We start from the raw sequence: 27,849 nt of genomic DNA on the forward strand, positions 1-27,849 counted from the left end.
ATGTGGCTGGGAAACTAAGTACTTCTTTTTTTTTTTTTTTTTTCTTTGCTTAAATCTCACAATATCTGTCCTCTCAGTTTCGTCTCTTGATTTTCTGCCCAAAAGACGACAGCTGTGCTTCAATCGTTGGTAATTAAATTTCACATCTTTCTGCGTTTCCCACAGCTTCAACAAGACGGGATGTGACAGCAATAGTTCCTATTTACATTCCAGAGGGACATCAGGTTATTGTCAAATGCTCACTATATAAACCAACTGGCCGGTCCTTTTTTGATTTTGTATGTCAGTATGTGGATTATTATGTACAAGAGAAAACTCTAGATCTCCATATAGTTTCCGCGCTGCCATAATGCATCATACAAACTGGCCAGAGGTTTTTTAATTTTGGACAGAATGCACACAAATTAAACAAGTCTGTCATCTTCATTGTACAGACGTAAAATTCAGCAGCGTTTCTCGGTTTAAGGAAGTGAAAAAACAACACCCAACTGATGTCCAAATAAAGGTTTGAAGAGACGGCTGCATGACATGGAGGAGTGACATTTCTTGGACGTTTACTGCAGATTGATAATACGGGAAAAAGGATGCAAGCCTCGTGACTGTAATGGCTGGCATGAACACAACCTTGACTCAGGAATGAGAATGGAATAAAGACGCTGTTGAAAGTGGGATCCTTCAGATTCAGTCATGAAAACACATCAAAAATGGGCTAATCGTCATTTTTGTTTGGCAGTCATTGTTCTAATCACAAAGTAGAATCCATCATACCGAGAAAAAAAAAAAAAAGGTGTTATCTCTAAGGGGTGTGTTGTGAATTAGAGTTGAATTCAAAGGTGGTTGCATGGTTACACGGTAGCTCCAAACCCTCAGTCTGACGCCAAATTAAGCAAATATAATCCAAAATGTTAAACAGTACAATTGAGGACAGTCACACATCAATTTCATTTCAACTCACTGCAGCGAGTCGCTGATAAAAAAACTGTCTTGGCCTGCTCGCCTGTATGATGACGAGAGTTTTGAGACCGCTCAGTAGCTGCTGGGTGCTTAGCACTTTACACTTACAGGAAGAGAGAATGTACTACTTCCTCAAAATGATTTCTACTGACCATTGCTGAAAGATATTGGTTAAAAATAGGATGCCCAGACAATGCAGAAGTAGCCTGTTCCAGTAGAGATGATTGGCAGGCGTGTTTTTAAAAAAAATACAAAAAAAACAAACAAGAAAGATTTCCTTACTAATTCAGAGTCTTCAGTTTATAGAGGATACTCATTAACGTATTTGTAAATGCAATATTTCAATTCCACTGTTCAATTAAAGCTTTTTTTTTTTTTAGAAGTTGAAGACTTTAAAGTGTGCATATCTTATAAAACATTAAACTTATCAAGCCCTTGCATTAAAATAAAAAACAACTGAAGAGGTTTCTGTAAAAGGATTCTACTGTTCAACGTGCTCTTTGTAAATTATAACCCTACATCTGAGTTCAGTTTTCTGTCCTCAAGCACTTTATTCTTCTTTTGCATTAAGAATCAGAAAACACTGAAGTTACTAAATATGGTGCTTTGTGCCCATAGTGATCCTTTTTTTTTTTTTTTTTTAAACGACGTTCAGATATTTTCACACAAGGACAGGGTTAAGTCTGACCGTGTTTTCCCTCCTGTAAACCTGCAGAGATGTCATGATTAAAAACACAAGATGCAGCACCATCCACATTTCCTCTGCATGTTTTTAACCTCTTTGAAAGGGGGATGCCCTATTCCTCCATCTGGTGCGGATAGCGAATGACATTTCAAAATGATTAACATTTAAAGGTCAAATTACCCAAATATCTACAAACTGGTCAAATATCCGAGGGATTTTTCTCTGCTTCAGTGAGAAAAACAAGCCTTTTTGGGGCTTTTTCGAAACTGATTGTTTTCGAGATTCAACGAAGCTCAAAATAAAAGTATTGATAAACTGAATTTGATCGTTTTTGAAGTTTGCACATTTGTTTGTTTGACTAAAAGACATGAATTCATATGTGCATACAGTGTAAATGTTAATATTATTATATTCGTCTCGCTCTAGAAACTCTCAGTTGATGTGCAGCTTTACAGAAATGTTCGAAATTTCCAGAAGTCACATTTGGTCTTGCGCTTCTGATCGTTCTTTATCTTTGGCAGAAACATCAGTCGTGACATTGAGAAATAAAAAAAACAAAAAAACCCCGCTATTCATTTCAGACTTTCACTGACAAAAAACAAAACAAAACAAAAGAAAAAAAAAAAAACACAAGGCTGCCACAATGTAAATGTAAAATGAGGGCGTGTGGAGAGGAAAATATTGCCAGTCCATAAGAAGACTTCCTGTCTGAAGTGACTCACTATCCTGGGAACAATGTGAAACAACATGAAGCTGCGACTAGACTCCAGATTCAAACGGCCACCAACAGGGTTACAAAAGCAGGCTGAGCTGTTGAATTTCATCTTCTACTTTTATATCCAATTTACATTTGAGGCCTTATTTAAAGCCGTTTTACAGTTCTGTATTTATCTTTGCTCGTTATCTCAGTTCACGTTTTTTTTTTTCCTTTTTTCCTCTCGCTCTTTTTCTGCACTGCTTACAATAAGTGAGCTAAAATTAACTTCCTTGTCGTGTGGTTAGAAGTTTGAAAATAGGCAAGTGTAATCAGAAATGACTCGCAAAACTACAACCTTTCATTTCGTTAAAAGCCAATAGATCTTTGATACAGAAAAAAAGACTTGGATGTGAAATAGATTTAAATAAATAAACTGAATAAAAACTATCCAAGCTATTGATACAGCTCATTACATGGATTTTTTTTTAAATGAAATAATTTCAGAAAGGCCAAAAACACTCGCACCAATACACCTTTATACATATAAATCGCTTGTTGATCTATAGAAATAAATTTATATGAAATTATACACAAAATAACGGAGTATACTACACCTATACATACTAAGTCATACATCTAATTTTACATGCCTGAAAAGGGGTAGTAGTAAGAAGTAAAACTTATTTAATCGTACCCATAGTTTGATTATAAAATACATTTTATAATGAATATATTGTTTTATGTAACTATATGTTTTTGCACCAGTGTGAAAAGGACGAAGCAGCTCGGGTGACGCAGGTTCATAGAAGTAGAGTGGCATTTCTTTTACATCGCAAAAGATCATTTCAAGTTAATTTGAGATGTGCAAAATATTCACCTGCAAACTCATTTGGTGTGGGTGAAAGTCTGATCAGATTTTCATGTGAAAATGAAACCCATGCATTAGAAGTGAATTCCCCTGGTCGATGTTTCATTCCAGGAAACTGACTGACACACACACACACTGACACACACACACACACACACACACACACAGACACACACACACACAGCTAGACGGTTCCCGGTAAATCTTCGAAAATCCCTTGTTTTTCTAACTTAATTTAAGTGTGTTACATGTGAGCCTCAATCACACAAAACTCAAACACAGCAGGTTGGTTTATTCATTTTATTATGAAGAATGTCTGTGCAATACAATAGACTCTGGGGAAAAGCAAAATGGAAACATGATGCCCCTCTCTCTTCACAATCAGCTGCTTTTTGGTCAACTGACCTCAAAGACCAGATAGTTTCTTCCATGATAAAAAGCAATGGACTTGCATATATTTTGCCATCAAGCGGTTGAAAATGTCTTAAATTTGAAATGCCACCGACCACAATCTCACCCCCGTCATTATGGCACCGTGATCTCACATATTACAGATCGGTCACGCACTCAGCTTCAGTCCAGCCAGATCCAAACGGGGCAGAAAATAACGCTTACTTAAGCTTCCCTCTCGTCAGCTCGTCCCTGAAAAGTCAGCGCGCTGAAATGCTGAAATGATGTTCAAATGAGGAAGGTCTTGAAATGGAAACTGTTATTTACTCACAGTTTTAAGGAACCTAACCGTTTCATGCGTTCTCATTCTCGAAGCCAACCACCCAGAATACGGCAAACATCTGTTTCTCTATAGTTTAAATATTCACTTCAACCACAGTCGTATCAGTACAGGCTGGAAAGTCACACAGGATGTAGGTTCAATCACATAAGAAATATAACTCAGTATGCCGGTATAGAAAGGCAAAAAGAAATAAAAAATAAAAACAAGGCAAAAGATCAGGTTGCAGCTGGTACCACCGTCATTTCCCTGAAATGAACAGGAGCGAGTGCTACAAGTAATGACTAAATTATACCTGAAAGAGAAATGAAGCCACTTTGTAAAGGAATGTGCACGCCAAGTGCAATCAATGCTCACAATGGAATATAACGGAGGCCGACACTGTACTGCATCACATTGACAGGTAAAGAGACTCATCTTGGGGGAGTTTTGGTCAGCGTGTGGATCGACACAAATCCCTACAACTATGCAATCTGCTGCTCACAACATCGACACTACATGGAATTTCTTTCTTGAAATGATAGAGGTTTCAAAAGCACCAGGCCCGCGATCACCGTTCGTACTCTTCATTGGTCCAAAATGTGGAGGCTCACTTGCCCCGATTCAGCCTGATCTTGTGTGTGTGTGTGTGTGTGTGTGTGGACTGACTTTGCAGTGTGTTGTTAGACTGCAGAAGACCTTCAGATCTGCCACTGTGAGGATTTAATAACTTTTTTTGGGGGGGGGGGGGGGGTTGAGCAGGGAGGGGGGGGGGGGGGGGGGGGGGCTAAATAATTTCCACGTAATTGGCTGGGAACATTCCGAAGTGACCGTCTGGGCCGTATCCCCGCCACCAGCCCTCGTCGATCATCTCGATCCCGGTGATGACATCGTCGGGGTCGAAGGAGATCTCCGTGTTGTCAGCTAAGAGACACAACGAGCACGCTTACTGGCAAAACTCTGCCCAGCAAATTCTACGAACAAGTAGTGCACTTTTCAGGTCAAATATAATCAGACACTTAATTCAACTTCCTCTTATTACTTGAGACCAAGCCCTGCACCCAGCAGTGTTTTATGACTGCGGGGAGCTGTTCTCAACTTTTGCGGCAATAAGTGAAACCACCAGCGACTAAAAATGCAGGTATTCCAAAAAAACAGAAACAAAGCAAAGGAGTTGAAATGTGCTGGGTTAACGATAGAGCCTCCATAATGTGATGTGTTACTGCATCAGCTGTAGATGAATCAGAATTATTTTTCACTCACCAGCCTGGTAGTCATATAAGGCTCTGGCACAGACGCCTCTCTCTGTTGACTCCACAGGCGTCACCTCCTGGGAGCTACTCTCCTCCACCTGGAGAAGAAACAGGACTCATGTTGCAGATTTATTCACATATAGGTAGTAAAAATGTAAATCTGAGTGTACATTAACACCCACCTGAGGGGTTTCTTCAACTTCTGGTTCTTGAACCCACGAGTTGGCAGCCGGTGGCTCTTCTGCAGAGAGAGACGACAGTGAGTATAACTTTTTCTGCCAGCAGGTGGCAGCATCAGCAGCTGATCCTCAGCCGAAACAAGTCATTAGAATACATTGCAGGCAGTGGAAGCAGATGGAGGGATGGGGGGGGGGGTATTAAAGGGTTAACAGTGGGGTTGTTTTCATGTGATATGAGCCCCACCTTTCAGCTGCTCCTCTGGCGCCGCCTCCTGCTCCTCATACTCACACCTGGACTGTCCGTCATCCACATCGGGCTCTTATCAGCCAAAACACAAGCACAGACATGCATGTGCACACAGCGACACGTTCACAGATCCACACAGGCTCAAACACCACAGCCAGTCTCATTCGAGGTTTGTCACAATCGGTGGATAACAAAGGAAAACACGCTCGGGAAAACAGAAAACACAATGACTGGAAGCTGCTGACTCGTGATAAACGCGTGGAGATTAGAAGAAATATGAGGATGATGACATGAGAGCAACAATGAGACACGAAATGCTGAGCTTTTGTTAGACACATCCAATATGCTGTGTAAGTGTTCTTCGTGTGTGTCTGTGTGTGTGTGTAAAGCTCACACCTGTGGCATGGACAGGAGAGGCGGAGCTTGCTGGCACAGGAGAAGCTTGGCGCGGAGGTGAGCTGGATCGCTCAGGCTCATACGCTTGCTTAGACAGAAAGGGGCTTTGAAGACGCCCTGAGCATTGAACCCCCAGAAAGAGCGGAGAAATGAGACGAGAGAGAGAAAGAAAGAAAGACAAACACTTTGAGCAGAAGAAAGTTATGGGAGACGATGTCAAGAATGACTATGGGACAACGACACAGTCTGATGGGAACTTTGAAAAGACACTGATCACCACTGAACTAAAACCAGCAGGTTGTACCTACCGTGACCTAGTAGCAGCTGAGAGGGCTCAGCAGTAACAGTCAAAACAAGCTACTCTGTCATGACGGTACCTGGCTGGGGGCTGGCGGGGGCCGGGGCCGGGGCGGGAGCGGCAGGCACATCCGAGTCGCTGGGAGTAATTCCCCGCTCTCGCTGTTTGAACATCTCTCTGGGATTCATGGAACGCTGAGAGATGAGAGAGGCCGCCTCCTAGAAGACACAAGTAATTCATTGGGTTCCGTTGCAAATTAAAGAAACCCCGACGGTACGAGGACGATAGAAAGAAGTCATGCGGGACAAAGAGTGGAGGACAGGTGCGTTCCCCCAGAGCGTTTGATCAGAGAGCGACGGAGGCTCGATTGCAGACAGGAGAGAAGAAAAAAAAGGAGGAAGATGAGCGAGAAGAGGACACTTTCAGGGAGGGGGACTCACATTGGCCTTCTCCACAGATTCACCTCTCATGACTGTTTTCCTCTGGACCTCCTGGTTCTCCTCCTGCTCCTCCTGATGACGGTGAGATCAATGACGGCACTGCTCATATTTGTTGTCACCCTGTTGTTCTTGCATCATGTGTGTGTGTGTGTGTGTGTGTGTGTGTGTGTGTGTGTGTGTGTGTGTGTGTGTGTGTGTGTGTGTGTGTGTGTGTGTGTGTGTGTGTGTGTGTGTGTGTGTGTGTGTGTGTGTGTGTGTGTGTGTGTGTGTGTGTGTGTGTGTGTGTGTGTGTGTGTGTGTGTGTGTGTGTGTGTGTGTGTGTGTGTGTGTGTGTGTGTGTGTGTGTGTGTGTGTGTGTACTACCCCAAAGCTTTTTTTAACCATCAATAGAACTCTACAAATGTGAAGGTTGATGAAATCTCATTCATGCTCAGTAGAACATCGGTTCTGTATTACGACCAAAAAACATTTGAACCTTTAATCATCGTCACTGCAGTAAACATGAAACACTCCAGAAAGCCTCAGAGGGTCCGACTCTTACCCAGCGCTGCTTCTCCTGCTCTTTGCTCACAGCGTCCTGCTGCTGCTGGTACTTCCTAGTAAACGTTTCAAACACAGAGGAAATGTCATTTCAACCTCTTCAACAGCTGTGAACCGACGGTAGCCAGTTGTAACCTACTTTTGCTGGTCAATTTGCGAGGCCCTCTCCTTGTCTCTTTTGTCCCTCTGCGCTGCCTCCTTGGCCTCGCGGTCCTTCCGCTCTTTCTCCAGCTTCTGCCGCTCCTCGTCCGCCTTGCGCCGCTCCTCCACCCGGCGTTTCTCCTCTTCCTTCTGCAAACCAAACAAGATCGGCGCTGGTTTGTTATTTTGCCAATAGTGAGACAAGCTGTCAGACGATGAGAAGAAGTGCTGACAAAGAGCAAAGTTTATATTTATATTTTCTCGATGATTAAAAACTGCCCGTTTGTATATTTGCATATGAGAAAAGTTAATCTACATCAAATGGGCCAAGCTTTTGTAATATTTTACAGTTTTGACGAGTCGACGATTTAAAACCATGTAAATACATTTCACAGTTTTTTTTTTAAAGAGATGCTAGAGGCACTCTTCACACTTTATTAATTTGAGAGAACATTCAGAATTATACCTCTGCCTGTGCCCAGAAGTTGTCTTTATTGGTTTTTCTGATTTCCGACATGGCGTTGGTCTTTTGGTAGACTGAGCCCTGCAGGAAGGAAAGAAAGAAAAATTATTCATATTAATGTGAAAAACAGTCAGTCTGTTCACCAGAGATGCTTTGATGGAGATAAAGTTGGAATGATCATTTTCTTTCATGTGTGTAACATAAACATAAGACAAGCATCTGTCATGGAAACAAATCTATAAAAATGGAAACAGAAATAATTTGATTTTTTTGAAACTTTATTGTGACGGAGAATCTAAAGCTAAAGGCTGCAACAAAAATTTGATAATTTATAATTAGTTTAATAAACAAAAAAACAAACAAGCCCCAATAGGAGAACATCGTTCTGAGAAGATGGAAGACCAGGGAACTCGAGCTCAAACTGGACTGTGTCAGATATAAAATACTCCTCTCAATCACTCAGCATCCCAGCGTTTTCAGACGTTACAAAAACTGCAGGTCTGGTGTGAGTGACAGCCAACAGAGACGTCTCCTGTGCTTCCATAGTTCCAGCTGCATAATTAAGATCTTGCTCTGCCATTTCTCTCTTCCCATCAAAGCAAACAGAGGAGCATACCACTGGACCCTGAGGACCGCTGTCCTGGAAGCGACTGGAAGCTTCTTTGTGGAAGCTGTAGTTTGCTCCTGAGGCTTTAGCCACCTTCTGCATGACGGCCTCCGGCTCCACGTCCTCTTCTGCTCTGGCGTTGACCGTGACGTGGGCCCCCTGAAACAACGCATAGACTTTCTCATGATCAAAAACACCTTTTCTTTGTTTTCCTTAGTTTGAAAAGAAACTTTTGAAATGAATAATCAAACAATTTAGCTCCATTGTTTCTATGCGTGTTGCTTTGAATTGTATTAAATCTGTTATTCATTGGCTTGAAGCTTTAAAAAGAGCTGTAGAGATTTATTATTATAATGATATGAATGAAAACGACTCAATTTAAACTGATTAAATCACTTTGGGCACAATGTACATGCTCAGTGCAGTTTCCTTTAGCATAGATTGTAATATACATTTTTTGGGGAATGACTGATAAAACAGGAGATCACATTAACTTGTTGCTTGCTTTTTATCTTGTGCAAATTTTTGTCTAAATATGAATGTAAAAACAAAACGCTTCACATAATAGTTTTTTTATTTTTTCATATGACATCGAAGATCCTGACCATTTCTTTAATAACCAAGGAAGAAGGGGTAGATTTAATGCGTTTGTATTTCCTCCCCATCTTTTTCCAATCTTTGCTTGTCTGCATGAGGATTTTGCACTATTTTACTTTATATTGTTAAGAAAAAAAAAAAAGTGCAATTCCGAAATGAGTAACTTTCTTTAGCAGGAGCGGTAGTGGCGGGAGCGTGTGTGCAGAAATGAAAGTGCATATTTGAAGAAGACCAGGTCACCTTGAGAAAATTGGCCATGGAGCTGACATGGTTTGCACATAATCCCTTCCTGGCATCATTCACACCTTCGCCCGTCTGAAACACAAGAAGAAAATTCCATCAGCACGAGGACGGCCGCCACAGAAAAACCCACTGGGGAATACACCCGAGGTGAACGTGGCACTGACCCAGTTGATGAGAACGTATTTGGGCAGACCGGAATTTGGATCCTGGACCCGGCAGAAAGCGTACATTATTTTTCCACTGTTGAGCTCCTCAACCAGCTCCTCCAGTCCCCCGTCTGAAACATAAACATTGTGGGGAAAAAGTCTGATGGTTGTGGTGATTTGTTATGCAACCATTGGCGCTTTGCGAATGGCGAGACAGAGACAGAGAGACGGAGAGAGAGAGAGAGAGAGAGAGGGAGAGGCAGAGGCAGAGGCAGGCGATCCTTTTGTGCTGATGTTCCAGTACTGCAGCCGAACGCTGCTGACAATCAAATTCCAGCACCGTTCTCATAATATTGTGTTGAGATCATAAAAACTTGACAAAACCAACCCGGTTACTCACCGCCTTTCTCTGCCAGACGGATATCATTACTGTTTCCCTCGTAGGTGAACAAGGCCCTGCAGAAACATCAGCCGTTAAGAAACAGGCTCACACAGTTCATGGGATGTTTAGTAAACCTATTTTAAGGCTCTCTCACACTTAAGCCTTCTTCACACAAGAACTCCACAGAGGAAGCCGGGCAGCGTAAACATTTCTGCAGCTTTAATCCTCCTTTATATCGCCCATGTCAGTAATCCTTAACGGATGTGTGCTCTGGCTCTAATAAAGACTTTACTTTGCTATAAAATTCCCAATAAAAATAACCAAAGATTAGCTTCCCTAAATAAACTAAATCCCGAGTTGCTACGGGGCAATTTTTTTTTCTTGCATTGGTTTTTATTAACATAGCGGCACGAGGAAGTATTTACTGTCAAGCTTTTCAAAACAGCATCTTCTTAATGTCATGGTGGGTTAAAGGAGTTTTTCAGGCTGATGTAGGGAAGAAATTCAGAGGCGATTAAATGTCGGATAAACATTCAAATTAGCACATTTAAAAAAGGGACATGCAACTTGCTCCAAATGGGCTGCTAATCGCTTCCTTTCAGGTTTCATCTCACTTCTACATACAAACACACAACTTCCTTATCTTACCTTCTCGCAACTTCACACACACTCAAGTGAGAATTATCTGAACGGAATTTTGACGGAAAAAAAAAAAAAGTCCCAAGGAAACCAAAACTTTTATCACATGACCCACAGGTAATTCTGGTACTTTTTCCTTAGAGGGAAAAATCCCATGTTGGGCTTAGAGGAACTTTCTCTGCAGTGTTTGAGGCGAGTTGTTGTTCTGTATCATATGAGATCGAACAGATTTACTTAATGAAGACCTTTGACCTTCATCTCACCTGATCTACTTCCTCCTTCACTACATCGGTCATCTGTCTCAACCTGGCCCGTCTAACTTTACCTCGACCTTTTGATTTAAAACTTAAAGCAACACAAGATGGTGTATTGAGTTTGCTGAAACTAAAAAGAGCCAAAGAGTAGTAACTATGTAAGGTAGGTAAAGGAGGACACACTGGGACTGAAGTGATTCAACGGTACCACTCATTCACAACAGAGAGAGGTTCCCTCTCCTTGTACACGGTTCCCTAAAAGAGCTTATCTAAATATAAGATTAAAGAATACAACTATTGAGCAAAAGCAGACTTGGTGTGTTCTGTTGCCAAAAACTGACGTGATGTTTGTCCAAAGTTCAACCCCAGTGCCAATGAAGGTCAGGTCTTATATAGCCCTTCGTTCTAAAACGGACATATTTCTTCTTGGCACAAAGAGTTTGTTGAGAAACTATTTAAAATCGATGAGCTATCATCAGATATTGTAATGAGGGCTGTTGGCCAGTGGACACTTTCACATGATCAAATGTGGTTCTCACCTGCACGTTTTTGTGTTTGTTCGTTTTTTTTTTTTAAATAATCCTCCATTAAAGCATTGAAGAATAATTAAATCTCTTCTCACAAGATGTTGATTCAGTCAAAATAGTCTCTACTGTATGGGCTTTACTTTCCTCTTGTCAGCTGCATGTAGGAACAAACTGTTCAGTGAAATGAGAAGAAAGAGACACAGACTAGCAGCCATTCATGAGAGTTGAGCACAGATCCAGCCAGCAGGACTCCCCTGGGATGGGCTTCATTAATCCAGGTCAGGATTAAACACTGCAGCAGTGATCAACAGGTTTCTGTCTGAAATGAATCCTGACTGTCTCCCTCCATTGCTTCAAGAGGAAGTCTCTCGGTTTTTTTTGTTTTTTACTTTCTTACTCAGATCGTGTCAAACTTCTGATATCTTACCAGGAAGTGGGTTGAGGTGGGTGAGGGAGCTGGTCCACTGACCTCATTCAGTTACGAGTTATCTTTGATAAAAAAAGGTGAAACTGCATGTAAAGCAAGTTAATTTCTAACCCAGACTCCACGGTGAGCTCAGTAACAAGCGGTTTAACCAGAGCATCTTGTTACAAGACAAAAACCTGAGGACATATAGGTGCGATTACACACGAACTTCCACATATATATATATAAACACCATTCTTCACCTCGTCCCATCGCTTATCCGACTCGTTTGTTTAGATTATTGAAGTATCGTTGCCAGCAGATTAGGATTGTGTTTATTTCCCGTGCAGGTTAGCGAACATTAACTTATTACCGGACCAACTGAACTGAAAGCTAGCCAGCACAGCAGCTAACAGCCCGCCCGACGCGGAGCGAAGAACCGCGTTACACACGCCGCCTCTTACCAGTTGGTGTCGGATTTTTCATCCACCACTTCTTTGTACGCGGCTGTCAGCGCAGCGCCGTTTTTACAGAGATTCACTGCCATCGTTACCACCGCGTCCAGCTAGCCCGCTAGCTCTCCGGGATGCGCCCTTCCTACTGGGAGGAGCGGCGGTGATGCTGACTCAGGCAGGGTGCGCTTCTTTTACAGCGTCAGTACGGGCCGACGGTGCGGAGATTCTTGTCAGGAGGGAATAAGCAACTCAAGTAGATTTGTAAACAAGTGGTGAAGTTCAAATGTTTGTCGGTCGGATCGAAGAATAAAGGGTGAAATGCTCCACATTTGATTTTGTTTGTCTGCACCGCAAAAGCGTCGAAATGCATCGTGATTATCAAGCATACCCTGATGCAGCACGCGCAGGTGTGCAGGGGCGTGACTTCACAGCGAGCCCGTGGGCAGAGTCGCGTGCCACCCCTCTTTCTTATCAATAATAATAATAATAAATAATAATAATGATTTATTTATATAGCATTTTAACAACAGTTGTTACACAAAGTGCTTTACAGAAAAAAATCACACAAACAAAAAAGTCAGGCGAGACAGAGAAGACGTGCAATTATTAAAAGAGAATTAGAGATGGAAATTACATACAAACGTTATATGTGACAAAACACCACAGGCCTAGGTGGCTAAAAAAGAGAGAACATGTATAAGATAAATGGCGCATAATTTTGAGTAGAAATAGATCAAGGGAATAAAAAAAACATGTAAAACAAAAGGTAAGCTTAAATTAAAAGTGAGTCTATAGAAGTGGGGGTTTCAAAGAGATTTAAAAGAGCTCACAGATTCTGCAAGCCTTATCTCCTCAGGCAGGTCGTTCTAAGGTTGAGGGGCCCTGGTGGAGAACGCACGGTCACCTTAAGATTGAAGCTTTGACTTTGGGATGACCAGAAGGGCTCCATCCGAGGACTACACTGTTAACATACAATAAATAATAGACATTTCCAGTCATTTGGAAGATAAAGAATCTGTCCATCATGATGATTTGTGCATCACATTGTGTTCGCTTCTTTATTATATTTCTCTTTTTATCCCATACAGAAATCAGCGGAGATACAATTTCTTACAGACGTGCATTGCAAACCATTTTTTTAGTTTTACAAGTGAACCGACATATAGAATGAGCAATAAAAAACAATAATAGAATACATGCATACACACCAGAAAGAAAAAAAGAACAAAAAGGTAAATAAAAGAAATTACTAGATTAATCGAATGAATGGATGTATCCAAACTTTTTACAACTTAACCTTGTGAAAAAAATGGATGTAATTGTTTTTGGGCCACAAAGAGGAAAGGTTAAAGGTTAAAGGTCAGCAGGTCATCTCGACTCAGTGTCACTCAAGATAACAAATCAAGCCAGAAATCTGGGAGTAATTCTGGACTCAGAGCTGAAATTCAACAACCACATTAAGACAGTAACAAAATCAGCATATCACCATCTGAAAAACAATGCAAGAATAAAAGGATTCCTGACCAAACAAGATTCAGAGAAACTTGTTCATGCTTCGGCCAACACAGGTGGAGCATGCTCTATCTGAGTCTCACTCGCTACCCTGGCAGCCGGAGTCAAAGGATTGACTTCAAAATCTTATTTCTGGTTCAGATAGCTTTGAATGTTCCTGGGACTAAATACATCTCAGATGTACTTGTAGAATGTGAAACATGCAGACTCCTGAGGCTCTCAGGAAGAGGTTTACTCAGTGTTCCGAGAGTCAGAAGAAACAAGGTGAAGCAGCTTTTAGTTCCTACGCTCACCTGTGGAACAAACGTCCTGAATACTGAAGGACTGCTGACACTCTCTCTTCTTTTAAATCAGGACTTTAAATATTATTTGCTCAGGCTTTACATTTAACAAGTTTTAACTTAACCATTAATTGAATAAAGTTTCTACATTATTTATTCTCCCTTTTATGCCTTTAACTGACGCATTGAACGATGCATCTTAAAGTGCTTGATACTGGATTGCTGCTGTATTTTAATTGTTGCACTAACCACTGCCCTGTGCGGTGTTGTTCCTGTTGTACACATGCAATACAACAGAGCTTCTAAAGGGACATGCATTTCTAAAACATTTTTAAATATTAGTTTGTTCTATTTATACTTCGCTTAATCTGTGTATTTTGTCTTGCTACAGTGTTTTGTTCTTATTACGCGTGGTTCGAAAGACACTGAAATGAGTCTGACTTTTGTTATAGAAATAAATTTGCCTTGCTTGGCCTGTTTCAGTAAAGAACTTCCATTTCTCAGTTGGTGCACGTGTGTTAAAAATAGAAAAATGTAAAAAACAAAAAAGTAATTTGAAAGGCAGCACTGTACAAACATGCACCATTATATTGTGAAGCAGAATTGCAAATTATTGGCAAACTTTATGGAGAACTGCTCAATGCTGTACAAGATACAGTAATTGATTGCACCAATTTTAAACTGCTGAAAAATATAAATAGCCTTCAAATTTCAGACTACACATATTTCAGTGCTCTACAAAGGTTTAAATGCTGCGTCTCGCTTTTCAATAGTCGATGCACAGTTGATTGTTCATTATAAAGAGGGAGAGAAATAACTGCAGACAACAGTAAACCAAGATGAGCTTTATTCATATGTTGTAAGAAGGTCAACAGTTATCTTGTGTAGGTTATGTGAGGACGTGTGGATGCTCATAATGGCAGTTCAAGCACAGATATTCCAAATTATAAAATGCATGAAGGCTGTTCCTGCATATTCAAGGCGGGCGGGGGGGGAAGCCGGGCTGATTTTTTATTTTTAAACAAAAATATTGATATTACTCAAGCAGGTTTCCTCATCGGCCGATGGAAATTAATCGCCCACTCTCGGGGGTGGGGGGGTGGTGGGGACAGCCCTGATAGCAAATTTACAGTTCACGACACGTTCCGTCTGCCTCTCTATTGATATATACATATACATACAAAATGAGGGTTAAGGCTAAAATTTTAGTCGGAGGTGTTAGGCAGATGATTTGTAACGAAATCCCTGATATCTGGCAAATGGCTGTGAGACGGTTCTCCAGAGTGCAAAGCATGCCAAGCTGCCTATATAAACTTCTACAGAGCTCACTGGATGAGGGAAGTAAATAATGTAGTGTCGCCCGCGTGTCGAGTCGAGGCTGCATTCAGTCAGCTGGAAGAGAGTTCGCTTTCAAATAAATAAGTAGCCAGGAGAACAAACAACAATGCACACAAGGATTTAACTACTTGTATTACAATTGAGGTTTTTGCAGCAAAAGTACTTTAACTGCCTTTAGAGGTTTAACCCCCCCTGCCAAAAAAAAAAAACATTTTAGTGAATATCATATTTCAGGACATCTTGTTTTTTTTCTCTACAGCAGCTAACAATGATGAAAATCTATATTAAGTGCCTAAACTGTGAAGTTAATTCTACAATCAAAGCTTCTAAATTCATCATGCTTCGCTATGTATTTTCCTGGATGACTCCTTTCAGTAATGCCTCGATAGTAAAATCTCTTCCCCATTTTAATATTCAATATTTCCCTTTATATTGGCAGCATCAGCACATTGAGCCACTATCATTTCTTTTGAAAATCAACTTTTCCTATCTACGTTATCCAACGGTTACAATGGATTATATTAAAACTATTACATCATGACAAATCACAATCATGTTCAGTTCATGTGACACAAATGAAAACAAACAAACCAAAAAAAGCCTAAAGCTAAAGCTTTTGAAGATACAATACAAAAAGTCACAAATGTAACACCCAGACAAAATGCTTTACCGTCAGTGTTGATAATCCAAAAAACAAAAACTTGAACATAAATAAATGCGAAGCGTCAATATCACCTGACATTAAAATTAAAACCGTCATGGCGAGTTTACTGTACTTCTTCACCTCCAGTAACTACATGACCTCAAAGGACTAGATACTATAAAAGGTCAAGTCTCAAGTTCCCATTTTCAGCACGAGGGATGCCTGCGGTAACCAAAAGGCCATTTCCTTTCCAACAGAACCGGAGAACAAACACGTTTAACAGTTTGCTCTCCTGGTTAAAAGCTGTTCACATACTAGTGTTCAAATAATAAAAGGAGTGGAAAACGGCAGAGGGATGATCAGGGCCCATCTCTGACCATGGTGCCTCCAACTAAACAGAACAGATTGTTTTTAAGTAAACAAACCATCGAATTAAGTCTTGTATCGTGTTTAGAAGTCTGATTTCTCGGGGTCGAGTGATTTTTCTCACCACGTGTCACTGCATGTGAAGGCTGATGTGTTTGGATACCTGAGTAACTGGACTGAGGAGGCGGCACACGGCTGAGCCGTACGCCAAAGAGGAGCCATGTTGATATCCACGCAACACAAGTAACAAGTCAACAGTCAGTTGTGCATAATGGGCATCAGACATGGATGGTTCATAACAGGAAGTGAGGGCAATGACAGCATGTGTGAGAAAAATGGGAGTGAACGGCGAGTGTGGGCGTTGCTGCTTGTAAACAGCAACTTTGTTTTTTATTCCAGTGTCTTCAGAACCGTTTAATACTGATACAATTTGAATTGCAGTGGGGTGATGGGAGACCAATCCTGCTTTTCCAGCGTTCACATTGTTTGGGGGTAGAGACAGTTATGTGCCAACAGATGAGCTGCTGGTAGTGGCACGGCACCTTTTTGTGTTCAACAAAGAACATTCTGTCTCAATTGCACATATACCGCTTGAAAAATTAAAACACAAACACAGAAAGGCCACTAAATACATGGAAATACAGTAATAACGGGACTTCCAGTGGGACACAGACAGTACCTCTGAAATGAAAGGAGACCCAATCTCCTGAAAACGCTTCTGAGTAGCACGATATGACTCCGTTGACAAAGAAAACGATGTATTAGTTGCAACAACAAAAAGAGCAGGAGTAACAGTTTGAAGTCTGAGTGTGGGACTGTGAAAAGTTTCCGGTATTCCTTAATGGGAGTGCTTTAAGGAGTCCATCAGGTCCTGCTCAACAGATCCATACAAGTCATGAAGGAAAGCAGACGGTAGCAGTTCAGCACATGGAAAGCCAAGTGGCACTGTACCTCATTGTATCACTTCCTCCTCCAAACATGGGCTGTTGATTAGTTATGGGTTTTGTTTTGTTTTCTCCGCGGTTGCTCATTTGCCTCAAGTTACAATTCATTTGTTTTTTTTTGTTCTCGTGTGTATTTCAAGCTTTCTGATTTTCTCACATTGCATACTTCTGTGTCCATTCCCTTGCTAATTTGTTGTACCTGTAAAAAAAAAACAAAAAAAAACAAACACATGCAACATTTGTGAAAATGCTGTAATAACTCTCAAACAAACATCAGTATGAAATCAAGAAATGTGAAACTCCTCAGGTGCTGCACTCACTTTTCCCTGTCGGCCTTGTACGTATGAGCGATCTCCGGTACCAGAGGGTCGTCCGGGTTGGGATCACAAAGGAGAGAGCAAATAGACAATAATACTGTGGAAGGAAAACAAACATGAGAGAAGAACTGAAAGATATATAAAACTTTTGTTTAACAAACCTAAACCAAGCACCAGAAGACTCAAACGTGATTTTAATAAGTAAGACTTATAGATTTTCTTCCAAAATTCTGATTGTTTTAATACACTAATGAAAATATCCAGTGAGGACGATGTAGAAAGAAACATTCAACTGTTGGTCATGACGAAAGACTGATTAAACCGTCTGTATGCTGATATTCAGCAGAAGATCACGGGGACATATGTTAGATAAACGCCATTATCACACTGGAGGTCATGTTCAGTGTACCAGCACCACCTCCAGTGTGGAGATGAAAGGCTTATTTATGCTTTTAGTGAGATAAACAAACAAGCATCACCATCTGTGCGTACGCTGCATCCACTACGTCTGTCGGTTCCCCTGAATCTAACCAACATGACGAGGAGGCACTGCTGCAATAGGAAGGAAGGTTTCTGGAAGAGCAGCAGTGTGACGCCTTGTGATGTTCAAAGTCGTCACAGACCGCCGCCACTGGTGATCCTTTCTTATTATAATCAGGCTTACTTCTCCCTCCACTGCAGTCACTGTCATACGTTATCGTTTACTTTTACTTCTCCTCTTCAGAAAACTCGACTCTGGCCAGTTTGTTATTTTAGAGCGGCCCCCTTGTGGATGGACTGCAATCACATGGAAGCGTGAAAAGAGGAATATTTGAATGAGTTATGAGTTTTTCGCCTCTTCTGGCTGCGTTGACTGGATTTAATTTGACTGTAAAATTATCAACGGGTGACTTCTGCCATTTCCCCAAGATAACGTCAACTTTCAATATCTGTTTAATATTATGACGGTATTTTCTTTTCCAGTGTGACATGGTGAAGAATCTTATGTTGGGATCTCTTTACTAAAAAATGGGCACACAACTCCACTGTTCAGCATTCTGTTATTTTACAGAATTTTCTAAATATTATAAATAGTCTGGGAGAAGTGCAAAAATCAAATCTGGTCAGAGGCAACAGGGTAGGAGCAAAGAAGTTGATTACGGCACAATTTCAATCAATATAAAATTTATTTTATGACAAATTGTAGTTCAGGTTTTCACGTCAGGCTTTCCGATCCCACAGCATACAGGATTTCTTTGTTTTTTAATACCTTTGTGTCAAACAGACTATTTTCCACTACGTTCAGAAAGCAAAGAAACAAATATGGAGAACTTTTTGATTTGGAACTGTCCGATCTGATATGATGTACAATCCTGTATCGTCTCTTCTTACCTTTAGATACTGTGAGTGCAGGCGACCATTGTGATCTCAGGATGTCCAGACAAATACTTCCATTGCTGTTGATATTTGGGTGGTAAATTTTTGTTGTAAATGCAACCTGGAGGAAAACACGACAAGAACATTTTAATCTTTACAAATAACAGAAACTTGATTCGCAAGTTGGTTTGGTTGAGTTAAAATTGTTAAAGAACAAACACACACAGAGACAGAGACAGACAGAGACAGACAGAGAGACAGAGAGACAGAGAGAGAGAGAGAGAGAGAGAGAGAGAGAGAGAGAGAGAGAGAGAGAGAGAGAGAGAGAGAGAGAAGAAAAAACTCACTTTGGGGGGTTTGAAGGGGTAATCTGTAGGGAAGTGAATGGTGAGGAAAAACACTCCGCTCTGATAAGGGCTGTCACTCTGTTGGGAGTAAAAATAGAAACAAGTTCAGTGTGTTGTCAGCAGCTTTGTTTTTGATATTTCACATGTTTGTGTGGAGTTATTGTGCCACCTACCGGACCCATTATTGTGGCCTGCCAGTGAAACACTGAAAAGTAAATAAATATATATCAATTTGAATTCACAAAAAGGACAATGTCACTTTACAGTTGTTATATTGAAGTTATACTAATAGACCACAGAAAAGCAATACACTTACGATCCTCTCCGACTGGCCCAGCAGAGCACTGGGCAGGAGGGTCCCTCTGCAGGTCTGACAGTTCCTACAAGCACAAAAACATTAGGAAACTTTGAAAACTCAGTTTGTAGCTTTGATTTTTAGATAATGTAAACTGATGTGATGCTAATATGGGATGAGTACCCTAAAAACCTGCTCATGTCACAGGACTGATACAACTGAGATGAAATGAGAAACAGTGGATATATTCAAATATATTTGATGTGTACAACATAGACGACTCTGTAAAGGTTATAAAATTTCTGTCTCAATCTGCATTCTGGCAGGTTTAACCTGAGGTAAGACAATGACCATAAACAATTGGCATAAAGGATTTTAATTTAAAAAAAAAAAAAAAAAAAAGATGTGTGAGAACTCCTGACATTGCAAACCTAAACCAACAAACATTTCTCTGCCTAGATAACAGTATGAGTAAGTCTGTACTTTGTAGTATAAATTGTCTATCTAAAAAAAAAATTAAAAATCAATTAAAAATGCAACATCAGCAAAGTTCTACATTAATTGATCAAAACTTGTTAAGAACTTTGTCACTGACCCTGACCATGTTCTAAAACATAAATAGAAGCTGTTGTCACTTTGCTGGTAATATAGGGCTCTACAGTTACTAAGGTTCAATTTTGAAGCGTTGTGTTTTGAAGTCAGTTAGTCCTGAAATTCAATAAGACATTTTTAAATCAAGATCATATGACAGCTAAAATGACCTGAATACATTTTTGCTGGTCGTGATAATACATAACAATATCTGTATCTGTTTTTAATCTTGGCCGTTGTGACACAAGGACAAAATAAATGGTTGTCTAACAATGGAAAAAAAATACCAACAAGCCCATGATTAATAAAATAAACAATATAATAGGATAGAGTATTAAATCGGATGCACTAACAATGAATGACACCTATTGCAGTAATCACCAAACAACTCCAGCCAGCAGAAGCCGAAATAGAATTAAGGCAGGTTATTTAACATCCATTGAAAGAAAGTCTATCTATTCTGTTATATAAATACACACCATGGCCTGCTCCAGTGCCCCATTTGCCATTCCTTATATGGCAACACTGACACTAGGGTTCAATTTTGGCAACCATCAAGCAGCTGTCATTCAGCCACTAAACACAGGCACAGAGTCAGCCTCAGCCATCGACCACCGGGATAAAGACAACTGACAGCCGAATAATTAAGGAGCAAATCCTGATCGTGCCAACCAATCAAACCAAACTGACGCTTGCAGGAAAACTGCTACCCAAAACACTGCTCTGCGAATTTACCCTCTCCTCCACCTGCAATCAAGTTTAAAAGACCAGATTACACACAAACTTTTCAACCATTCAATCCAGGTCACATGTAAACGTTGAAATCAACGCGTCGTGATGACATTATTGGCAGCAGTGCACCAACAGGGCCAGCAGTGAGTTAGCTCGTCTTTGTCTGTGAATTATTTTGAAAAGAACCACACAAAACAACGCGAAAGAGGGTTAATTCGACCTGCGGAAAATAACGAACACTACGCTGCCGTCGAAGAGGGCGGCGCACTAGGAAAAAGACACCCAGTGATGGGTGAATCTGGCACATGAAGAAAACATACACTCACCTTCTGAATTCTTTTCAACGCCATTGCTCCAATGGCTATGCTAGGTAGCCTGTCAGCTAAGTGTTAGCACTTCACACATACAATTCAGCTTCTGTGGCCGCGTGCTCTCCACTCTCACTTCACGTTCAACTCAGGAAATCACGACTGGCATGTAGCAGACTTGGGGCTTTTGGTTTGTAGTACAAAAGATCTGCTAGTTATGCGCTATTTGTTGGTCTTTCTTCTGCTGCCTCTCTCCTCTCATCCGCACTCCTCTCGGTGCCTGGCAGACGGGATTTGGAAATATCGCGAGATTTCACAGACACGAAGCAACAATTTCGACTTCCTCCAACTCCCATGAGTGTAGTTCTTAAAACGGTTTGTAAACTCTAACTTTTAAATTATACCACAACTATACAATTATGTGATTCAACCACATGTAGTGAAATGTTCAAAAAGACCAGTTTTTTTAAATTAATGACGTACAACGAATGCCCTTTTAATTATTATTATTATTATTATTATTATTATTATTATTATTATTATTATTATTATTATTATTATTATTATTATTATTATACTTTGCTGGGTTTTCAGTCGATCCTTTCTGTGCTTATATTACACACCGTATAGCCTTTATATATTAATATTAACATTTAATATTCTTTGCTTAATTTCTTCTTGCCTCATTTAATATTTAAGTGTGGTTTTTTTATTCTTTGTGTTCTATTCTGTGTTGAGCAACACAGAAGAATTTTCCTCTGGGATAAATAAAGTAATTCTATTCTATTCTATTCTATTCTATTCTATTCTATTCTATTCTATTCTATTCTATTCTATTCTATTCGAAATGATATCTATGTTATAATAATGGCAAACTATTTAGTGTGAACCCAAATTCAACGAGAATTTATGAATACTGTCTTGAATATCATTATCATAAATACGGATTTTCCTGCATAAAACATTTTACATTCTGTTTATTCATTTAGAGCACATCACTATAAACCTAATCTCATCAAAACTTGAACACATTGATATTTAATATTTAAATATCTAATTTTAATTCAGTCTTATTTGATATTTTTTTTAACATTCTATTCAATTCTGTTCTATTCTATTTATTATATTATATTCTGTGTGAAGAATGTCATAACAACAATTCTCTTCTCTTCTCTTCTCTTCTCTTCTCTTCTCTTCTCTTCTCTTCTTTTCTATTCTCAAAAGCTAAAGTAAAACCTCCTTGTTGTGTAAAATCTCTTGTGTAAAATCTATAATTCTTGTAACATCCAATTAAATATAACTTTCAAATTTAAAACATGTTTCATCTGCTTTCAAGACAAGATCAGATAAAAGTATTAGGTGTACACCCTGTTCAAGGTGAATTTATGAATACCTTTTTAAATATTCACAAATAAAACAAAATTGTTTATCACTCTGTTTTTTTTTGCATTAGATCACCGTCATTATTATCTCAACATGGGTTATCATGACATTTACACGGGGCACGAGTCAAAACCGGGCCTTAAACATCTGTACACGCTGTAAACGTCACCACAACTGTCTGAGTCCAGGTGTCCACAAGATGTCACTATTTGAAAAGAGCAAAAGCACCCACAAATACAGTCAGTGTATATTATTCAGTTGCTACAGGTTTCTTCTGAAATGTGGTTCTGTAAGGTAGCAAAAAAATATTTTTTTATATATATATGTATATATATCTCATTATGATTTAATAGCACAGTAATCGACTGATGAATTCAAATGTATACATTTTTGCTGTCAAAAGCTTTTTTTCTTCTCAAGTGCAGAAGTGTACAACAATGGTTCACCTCAGTACAATAGAGCTAAACACGTGTATTATTTACACACACTCATAAAGAATAGAGAAAAAGGACTATAGAATTGTTCATTCAATACTCAACCACTGTCAAGGCATATTCATCCGAGTCAGCTGCGTGCTCCGGTTTCTGCGCAGCCTTGTCTCGCAAAGCCTCATGAGCTTCCCTTTATATGTCTTAAACAAGGGTGAAAAAAGAGCTCTCATTATTTTAGTGAGTATGTATGAATGGCTCGCAGTGTTCATTCTTCTTAAATGGCTGATTCAGTGTCAGGTTGAGGATCCTATCGTCAATGTGACACTGAGAGGGACCATTTTCTTTTGGAAAACTGAAGATTCCTTCAGATAATATCTTATTGTTTGCTCATCTCTGTGCTCTCAATGACCTGCCTGTCCTCGGGGTTTGCCTGTAATCAGATTCAGCAGGCAGCAGAGGTAGCAGTTTGAGTCTTGTGCAGCAGGGGCCTTGTGCTCTGAGTTTGTCTACTTGGAGAGGCCATTTATCAGCATGAGGTTTTCAGACACAGTCAAGCCCACACTTTGTTGGCTTGAAGCCTCGGTTCACAAAGCCTCCCACGGTCAACCTACTGTAGCTTCCTCTGAAATCTCAAATCACATTGATTTGCCTGCTACTGTGTACTTTAAACCTTTAGGGGCTGGAGCAGACAGAGACAGTAGGTCTCCTGTTTACGTGGTGTATGCCACTTTGTAAAAGTTCAAAGTAATAAGCCACACATGTCGTCTTGATAAGGCAACACACCACTGAACTGCAAGGCGGGAATTTCCCACCTGTATCTAGAAGTTGAGTTTTTAGTTACACAGCTTGTGCCCCAAGTTCCAATTTGATGTATGACCCAAGGTGTGAACGTGTCAGACCTGAGATGATATGGGTGGGGGAAGGAGCTTAGTTGACCCGTCTCATGAGCAATATAGCCTTAGTGCTGTTATTTGAAACCATGGACTCAGCAGACTCCAACTATCTGTCTTTTTGGTCACATGAATCATCATCAGTAGAAGTCCAATTGTATAACACAACACATTCTGCTTGTCGTGGCAATCACGCCACGTATAATTTTAAGTATGTTACTCTCAATGGCACTTTTCCCATGGTTGCCATGACAAAGCATATATGCTCACTGTAATTTTCAAAATTAACTTAAATGGGTCTCGCTAATGTCCAAATTATCCAATAAAAGCACGACCAATTAATGTTGAGCACAAGCCGGGCTCACAGTCCCCAGAGGTGTCCTACCTTCAGCCAGCCTATTAGCTTTCTGAGGGCTCTCTTATGGAACAAAGATCCACTGTTCCCACATACTAAGAGATATTTGTTCACTCCTTGTATCAATGGTCTTGATTTGATTATACACTCAGGCAATATGTGCAAGCAGTGCTCATGTTTGCAGTGAAGTCAGCATTCTGCACAATCAAATAATTCTTGAGCTAAGCAACTGGAAAAAGGCTCATTATGTCTGGAGCAATCAGTGTTTCATGGCTCATTTCCTTAGCTGTGATTTGATTTTGCTTGTCAGTGTTGAGGTGGCCTTTGACCTGGAAAGTCTCTGAATTATTTTGCAAATCTGTCCCTTGCTTTTGTTGGTATCAGTATCTATGCCTTTCACAACTTGGATCAATGTATATATCATAGAAGCTGCTGTTTTTTTTATTCTTGGACTTTCAAATATGGTACATGTTTTCTTTCCTTTTTTTACACAAAAAAACCATTTATAGCTTTAAGGTTGTGCTTTTAAAGGACAGTAAATGCTGTAAACAAGGCCATAGTACTGTGCAAGATTTGTTTAATTAACGTTGACATATACAGGCAGGAAAAATAGAAATAGTCAATTTAGTAATTTCAGGATGTGAGAATCTTTAAATCAACAGAGAGAAAGTTGTTTACTAAATAACAGATTTTAGGCTATTCATTCCGTATACAATTTTCAGCTGTGGCAAAAGTATAAAACTGATTTTGAAGAGTAATTTTGTTGTGAAGAACATCTTTATAAACACCTTCTCAGATTTATCATGTGTTTAGAATGTGACCTCATGACAGGGGGAATCAATAAAGCCATTCGAGAAATGCAGCGAGTCTAATGTGGAAGATCTGTGTTTGAGAAATGCATTAGGTAGGTGGAAATAAGAATGTGGAATCACTGTTAAATAGTTCAGTTCCTTGTCCAAGTATATTTCTCGTTCTAAACCCTGTTAAAAAAAAAGATCACCAAACATGTTCTCATGTGCCTTCTGTTAGACCCAGTAAGAATGAGTTATTATTACCCCAAATGATTTATGATTTTTTTAAGTTCTCCTCTGATTGTTATGATTGAATACCTCCCCAGGGTAAGCAACAGAAATGATCTCAGATCCAGTCCCCTATGAATACCCCCTCTGATCCACCCTTATCAGATGTACATCATGTGGAGCACAGACACAAACCACACATATAGCCATAAAGTACCAGTAATCCATTGGGGTTAAGCACTTATAGAGCAATCCCAGGAGCCCTGTGTCTCTGTGTTGCACCAAACTTCTGGCACGGTGATTGGCAGCTCTGGAAACTGTTTAACTGTGCTCCTCTTGCAATGAGGAGTCTCTAGAGACGAGGTAATAACTAGTCTGAAGTGTTGACTAATACCATTTAGCAGTGACTCTGCCTAATCAAATGCATTCCAGCTGTTTGAGTTCTGATGATAAATTCAGGTTTTCCCAGTTTGCTGAGCTTCCTTGAGAGACAAAGAAGGGATTTCCTTTGAAACAGACAGGCAGTGGCAGCACCAACAAATGGTTTGGTGCTGTTATCAAATAGAAAGTCCGACTAAATATAAACTTATCTGCAGCCCGAGCCTGTGCAAAAATGAAGGCGGAAGGGAAGACTGGTGGCGTCTCTGCGAGTCACACAGTGCAACATTTGTAGGCTTGATTTGTATGACAAAGATATGATTCAAGAAGCACAAAGTATTTCTACACTTGAAGTGTGTTGCAATGTTTTGTGACCTAACTGAAGTTGAAATATCTCACTTATCTTTTGCCCTTTTGCAAGCATAAAGAGAGCAACTCACACATGCACAGCCTTTCTGCGGGGGATATGGGATATTTGAGTGCGGCGGCTGCTTCATGGGGTTTCGGCTCTTAAAGCAGCCACCTGCTGTAGGACAGGATTTTACTCTGCAGAGGTGTGTAGTTAGCGTCTGTAATTGTGTGTGAAAGTAAGTGACTGGGACATGGGGGGGCTGTCCATCCTGCTGCACAATAAACAGTTTGTTTCCCAGGAGCACCCCTCATGTTCCTGTTGTTGGCTCCATCGCCGCTCACTGGGAAACGTCCTGGCCTCTATTGTCCGGCAGGTCAGAGGTCACAGGATGCTCCTAAAGGCCCAAAAGGGGAGGTAAGAGGTTGGATAGTGGAGCTTGATAAAGAACTCCTGACACTCACACACAAACACCCCTTAAAAAACACAACGTTGAAATCGCCTCTTCTTCTTCCTCCTGTTGTCACATTGTTATGTCGTTTTAAATTCCCGTCATTATCAAGAGTTTCGGGAAATGAAATCAGGACAAAGCTTCGAACGACTATTTCATATTGAGGGTCCTTATGGCCTGTTTAGTCCTCTGTTCCTTATCTGCGTTCCTTGCATATCCGAAATGGACTCAAGCACTCCCATTCGATTATAGGAAATCAAATCTAAGTTGCGAACACAGAGAAAGGCAAATCATTCAAGAGGTAAAAACTGTTGCAGTGTTTCTACCACACACATCTTACAACGTTTGACATTAGAAACAGCCAGCTGACTATAACACGCTGCATGAACTGACTTTTAAATACAATATCACAAAAGCATTGAATAAGGTATGGTAACACAGAATACAGTCTCAATTAAACAAATAAAAATGAAACAATAACCATGCTGCTTGTAAGGAAACATCTTTAAAGTACAAACTGACAGCAGGAGCTGAGGCGTGTGTCTGTTTTTGTGGCTGTCAAACACTCTTCAAGCAACGTCTCCTATGGAGTTTTTTTTTTTAAAGGGTTTTGAACCGTAATCACATTTTTTACTAGATGTTGAAGAAAAAGAAGAGTAGTAGGGGTTGTAGCCACCTGGCCTGCGCCTCAGTGTACTGGAGCAAAGGGATGAATAGTACATGCTATTCCCGGGACACTCACAGGGACACATTCATCTTTTTTATGGAGCCAGAATCACCGGTGCTTTGAGCAATATACCAGATGATTGCCGCTTGGCATTTTTTCCTTTTCTTTCTGTTGTTTTCTGTCAATTTCTACATGTTTCGGTATTTCACCCTCAACAAAAGGCTGGTCACCTTTAATATTTGCAGTTCCCACATTGAAATTTAGAATTTTCATGCTTGTCTATTAATGAGTATCTGAACTATTAGTGCAAAGAATGAGCACACTACTTAACAGTAAAAATAAAAAATAGCACAACTTCCAAATCTGTGACTTATTAGTGCAACTACCAATGTGGCGACAGTGAAAAATGTCAGACCTTTTGTTAATGTAACAATGAAACAGCAAAAAGAAACTTCCTAATATTTTCTGTATAGACAAATGTATTTATATATGATATATGAACTTGCTGGCTTACTGTTCTCACTGATAAACTGTAACAGTAGTAGGCCTACTTCCTTGCTTTCAAATTAAGATTATTTCCAGACATTATACTCAATCCTAAACAATGTGTAATTTCTGATTCTTGAGACTGAAGGATCATTGGGGAATATTGTGCTTCACTCTGTGTGGGTCAGAACTATTCTTGGAAAACATCCTTCATTCTTCAGAACTTAAGTGGATCACTTTCATCACGCTTCATAATAAAACAGACCCTTTATTAATCCCACGCA

General features: G+C 40.1%; 2 protein-coding genes across 3 annotated transcripts; both read right to left on the reverse strand.

The window, feature by feature from the left end:
* Positions 1–3,490: 3,490 nt before the first annotated feature.
* dbnlb (drebrin-like b) lies at positions 3,491–12,275 on the reverse strand. 2 transcript variants are annotated; one of them, XM_080466908.1, is made up of 15 exons: positions 12,136–12,275; positions 9,864–9,919; positions 9,482–9,594; positions 9,315–9,389; positions 8,487–8,636; positions 7,874–7,951; positions 7,406–7,557; positions 7,268–7,322; positions 6,727–6,798; positions 6,366–6,504; positions 5,989–6,105; positions 5,590–5,664; positions 5,349–5,407; positions 5,177–5,264; positions 3,491–4,837 (listed from the first exon to the last, which is right to left on the reverse strand). In XM_080466908.1, the coding sequence occupies exons 1-15, from the start codon at positions 12,216–12,218 to the stop codon at positions 4,701–4,703; spliced, it is 1,449 nt and encodes a 482-aa protein (XP_080323034.1). In that variant the 5' UTR covers positions 12,219–12,275; the 3' UTR covers positions 3,491–4,700. The 2 variants fall into 2 exon arrangements, with proteins under 2 accessions (XP_080323034.1, XP_080323035.1); XM_080466909.1 differs by lacking the exon at positions 5,989–6,105.
* A 2,469-nt stretch (positions 12,276–14,744) lies between these two features.
* On the reverse strand, positions 14,745–21,448 carry ube2d4 (ubiquitin conjugating enzyme E2 D4). Its single transcript, XM_080467013.1, has 7 exons — positions 21,175–21,448; positions 19,547–19,610; positions 19,404–19,435; positions 19,231–19,308; positions 18,899–19,004; positions 17,531–17,624; positions 14,745–17,409 (listed from the first exon to the last, which is right to left on the reverse strand). Exons 1-7 carry the CDS (start codon positions 21,196–21,198, stop codon positions 17,364–17,366), a joined length of 444 nt encoding a protein of 147 aa, XP_080323139.1. The 5' UTR covers positions 21,199–21,448; the 3' UTR covers positions 14,745–17,363.
* Positions 21,449–27,849: the final 6,401 nt, after the last annotated feature.

Source organism: Lipophrys pholis (genome assembly GCF_963383615.2).
Source record: "Lipophrys pholis genome assembly, chromosome: 7".
Classification (NCBI taxonomy): Eukaryota; Metazoa; Chordata; class Actinopteri; order Blenniiformes; family Blenniidae; genus Lipophrys; species Lipophrys pholis.

Excerpts from the sequence above, each read along its gene's own strand:
- dbnlb (XM_080466908.1), bottom strand. The coding sequence starts at position 12,218 with ATGGCAGTGAATCTCTGTAAAAACGGCGCTGCGCTGACAGCCGCGTAC. Across the intron at positions 7,323-7,405 it reads TCGCAAATTGACCAGCAAAA|GAAGTACCAGCAGCAGCAGG; the intron begins GTAGGTTACAAC and ends AACGTTTACTAG. Across the intron at positions 6,106-6,365 it reads CCCCGCCAGCCCCCAGCCAG|GGCGTCTTCAAAGCCCCTTT; the intron begins GTACCGTCATGA and ends TTCAATGCTCAG.
- ube2d4 (XM_080467013.1), bottom strand. The coding sequence starts at position 21,198 with ATGGCGTTGAAAAGAATTCAGAAG. Across the intron at positions 19,309-19,403 it reads AGGCCACAATAATGGGTCCG|AGTGACAGCCCTTATCAGAG; the intron begins GTAGGTGGCACA and ends TACTCCCAACAG. Across the intron at positions 17,410-17,530 it reads TACAAGGCCGACAGGGAAAA|GTACAACAAATTAGCAAGGG; the intron begins GTGAGTGCAGCA and ends TTTTTTTTACAG.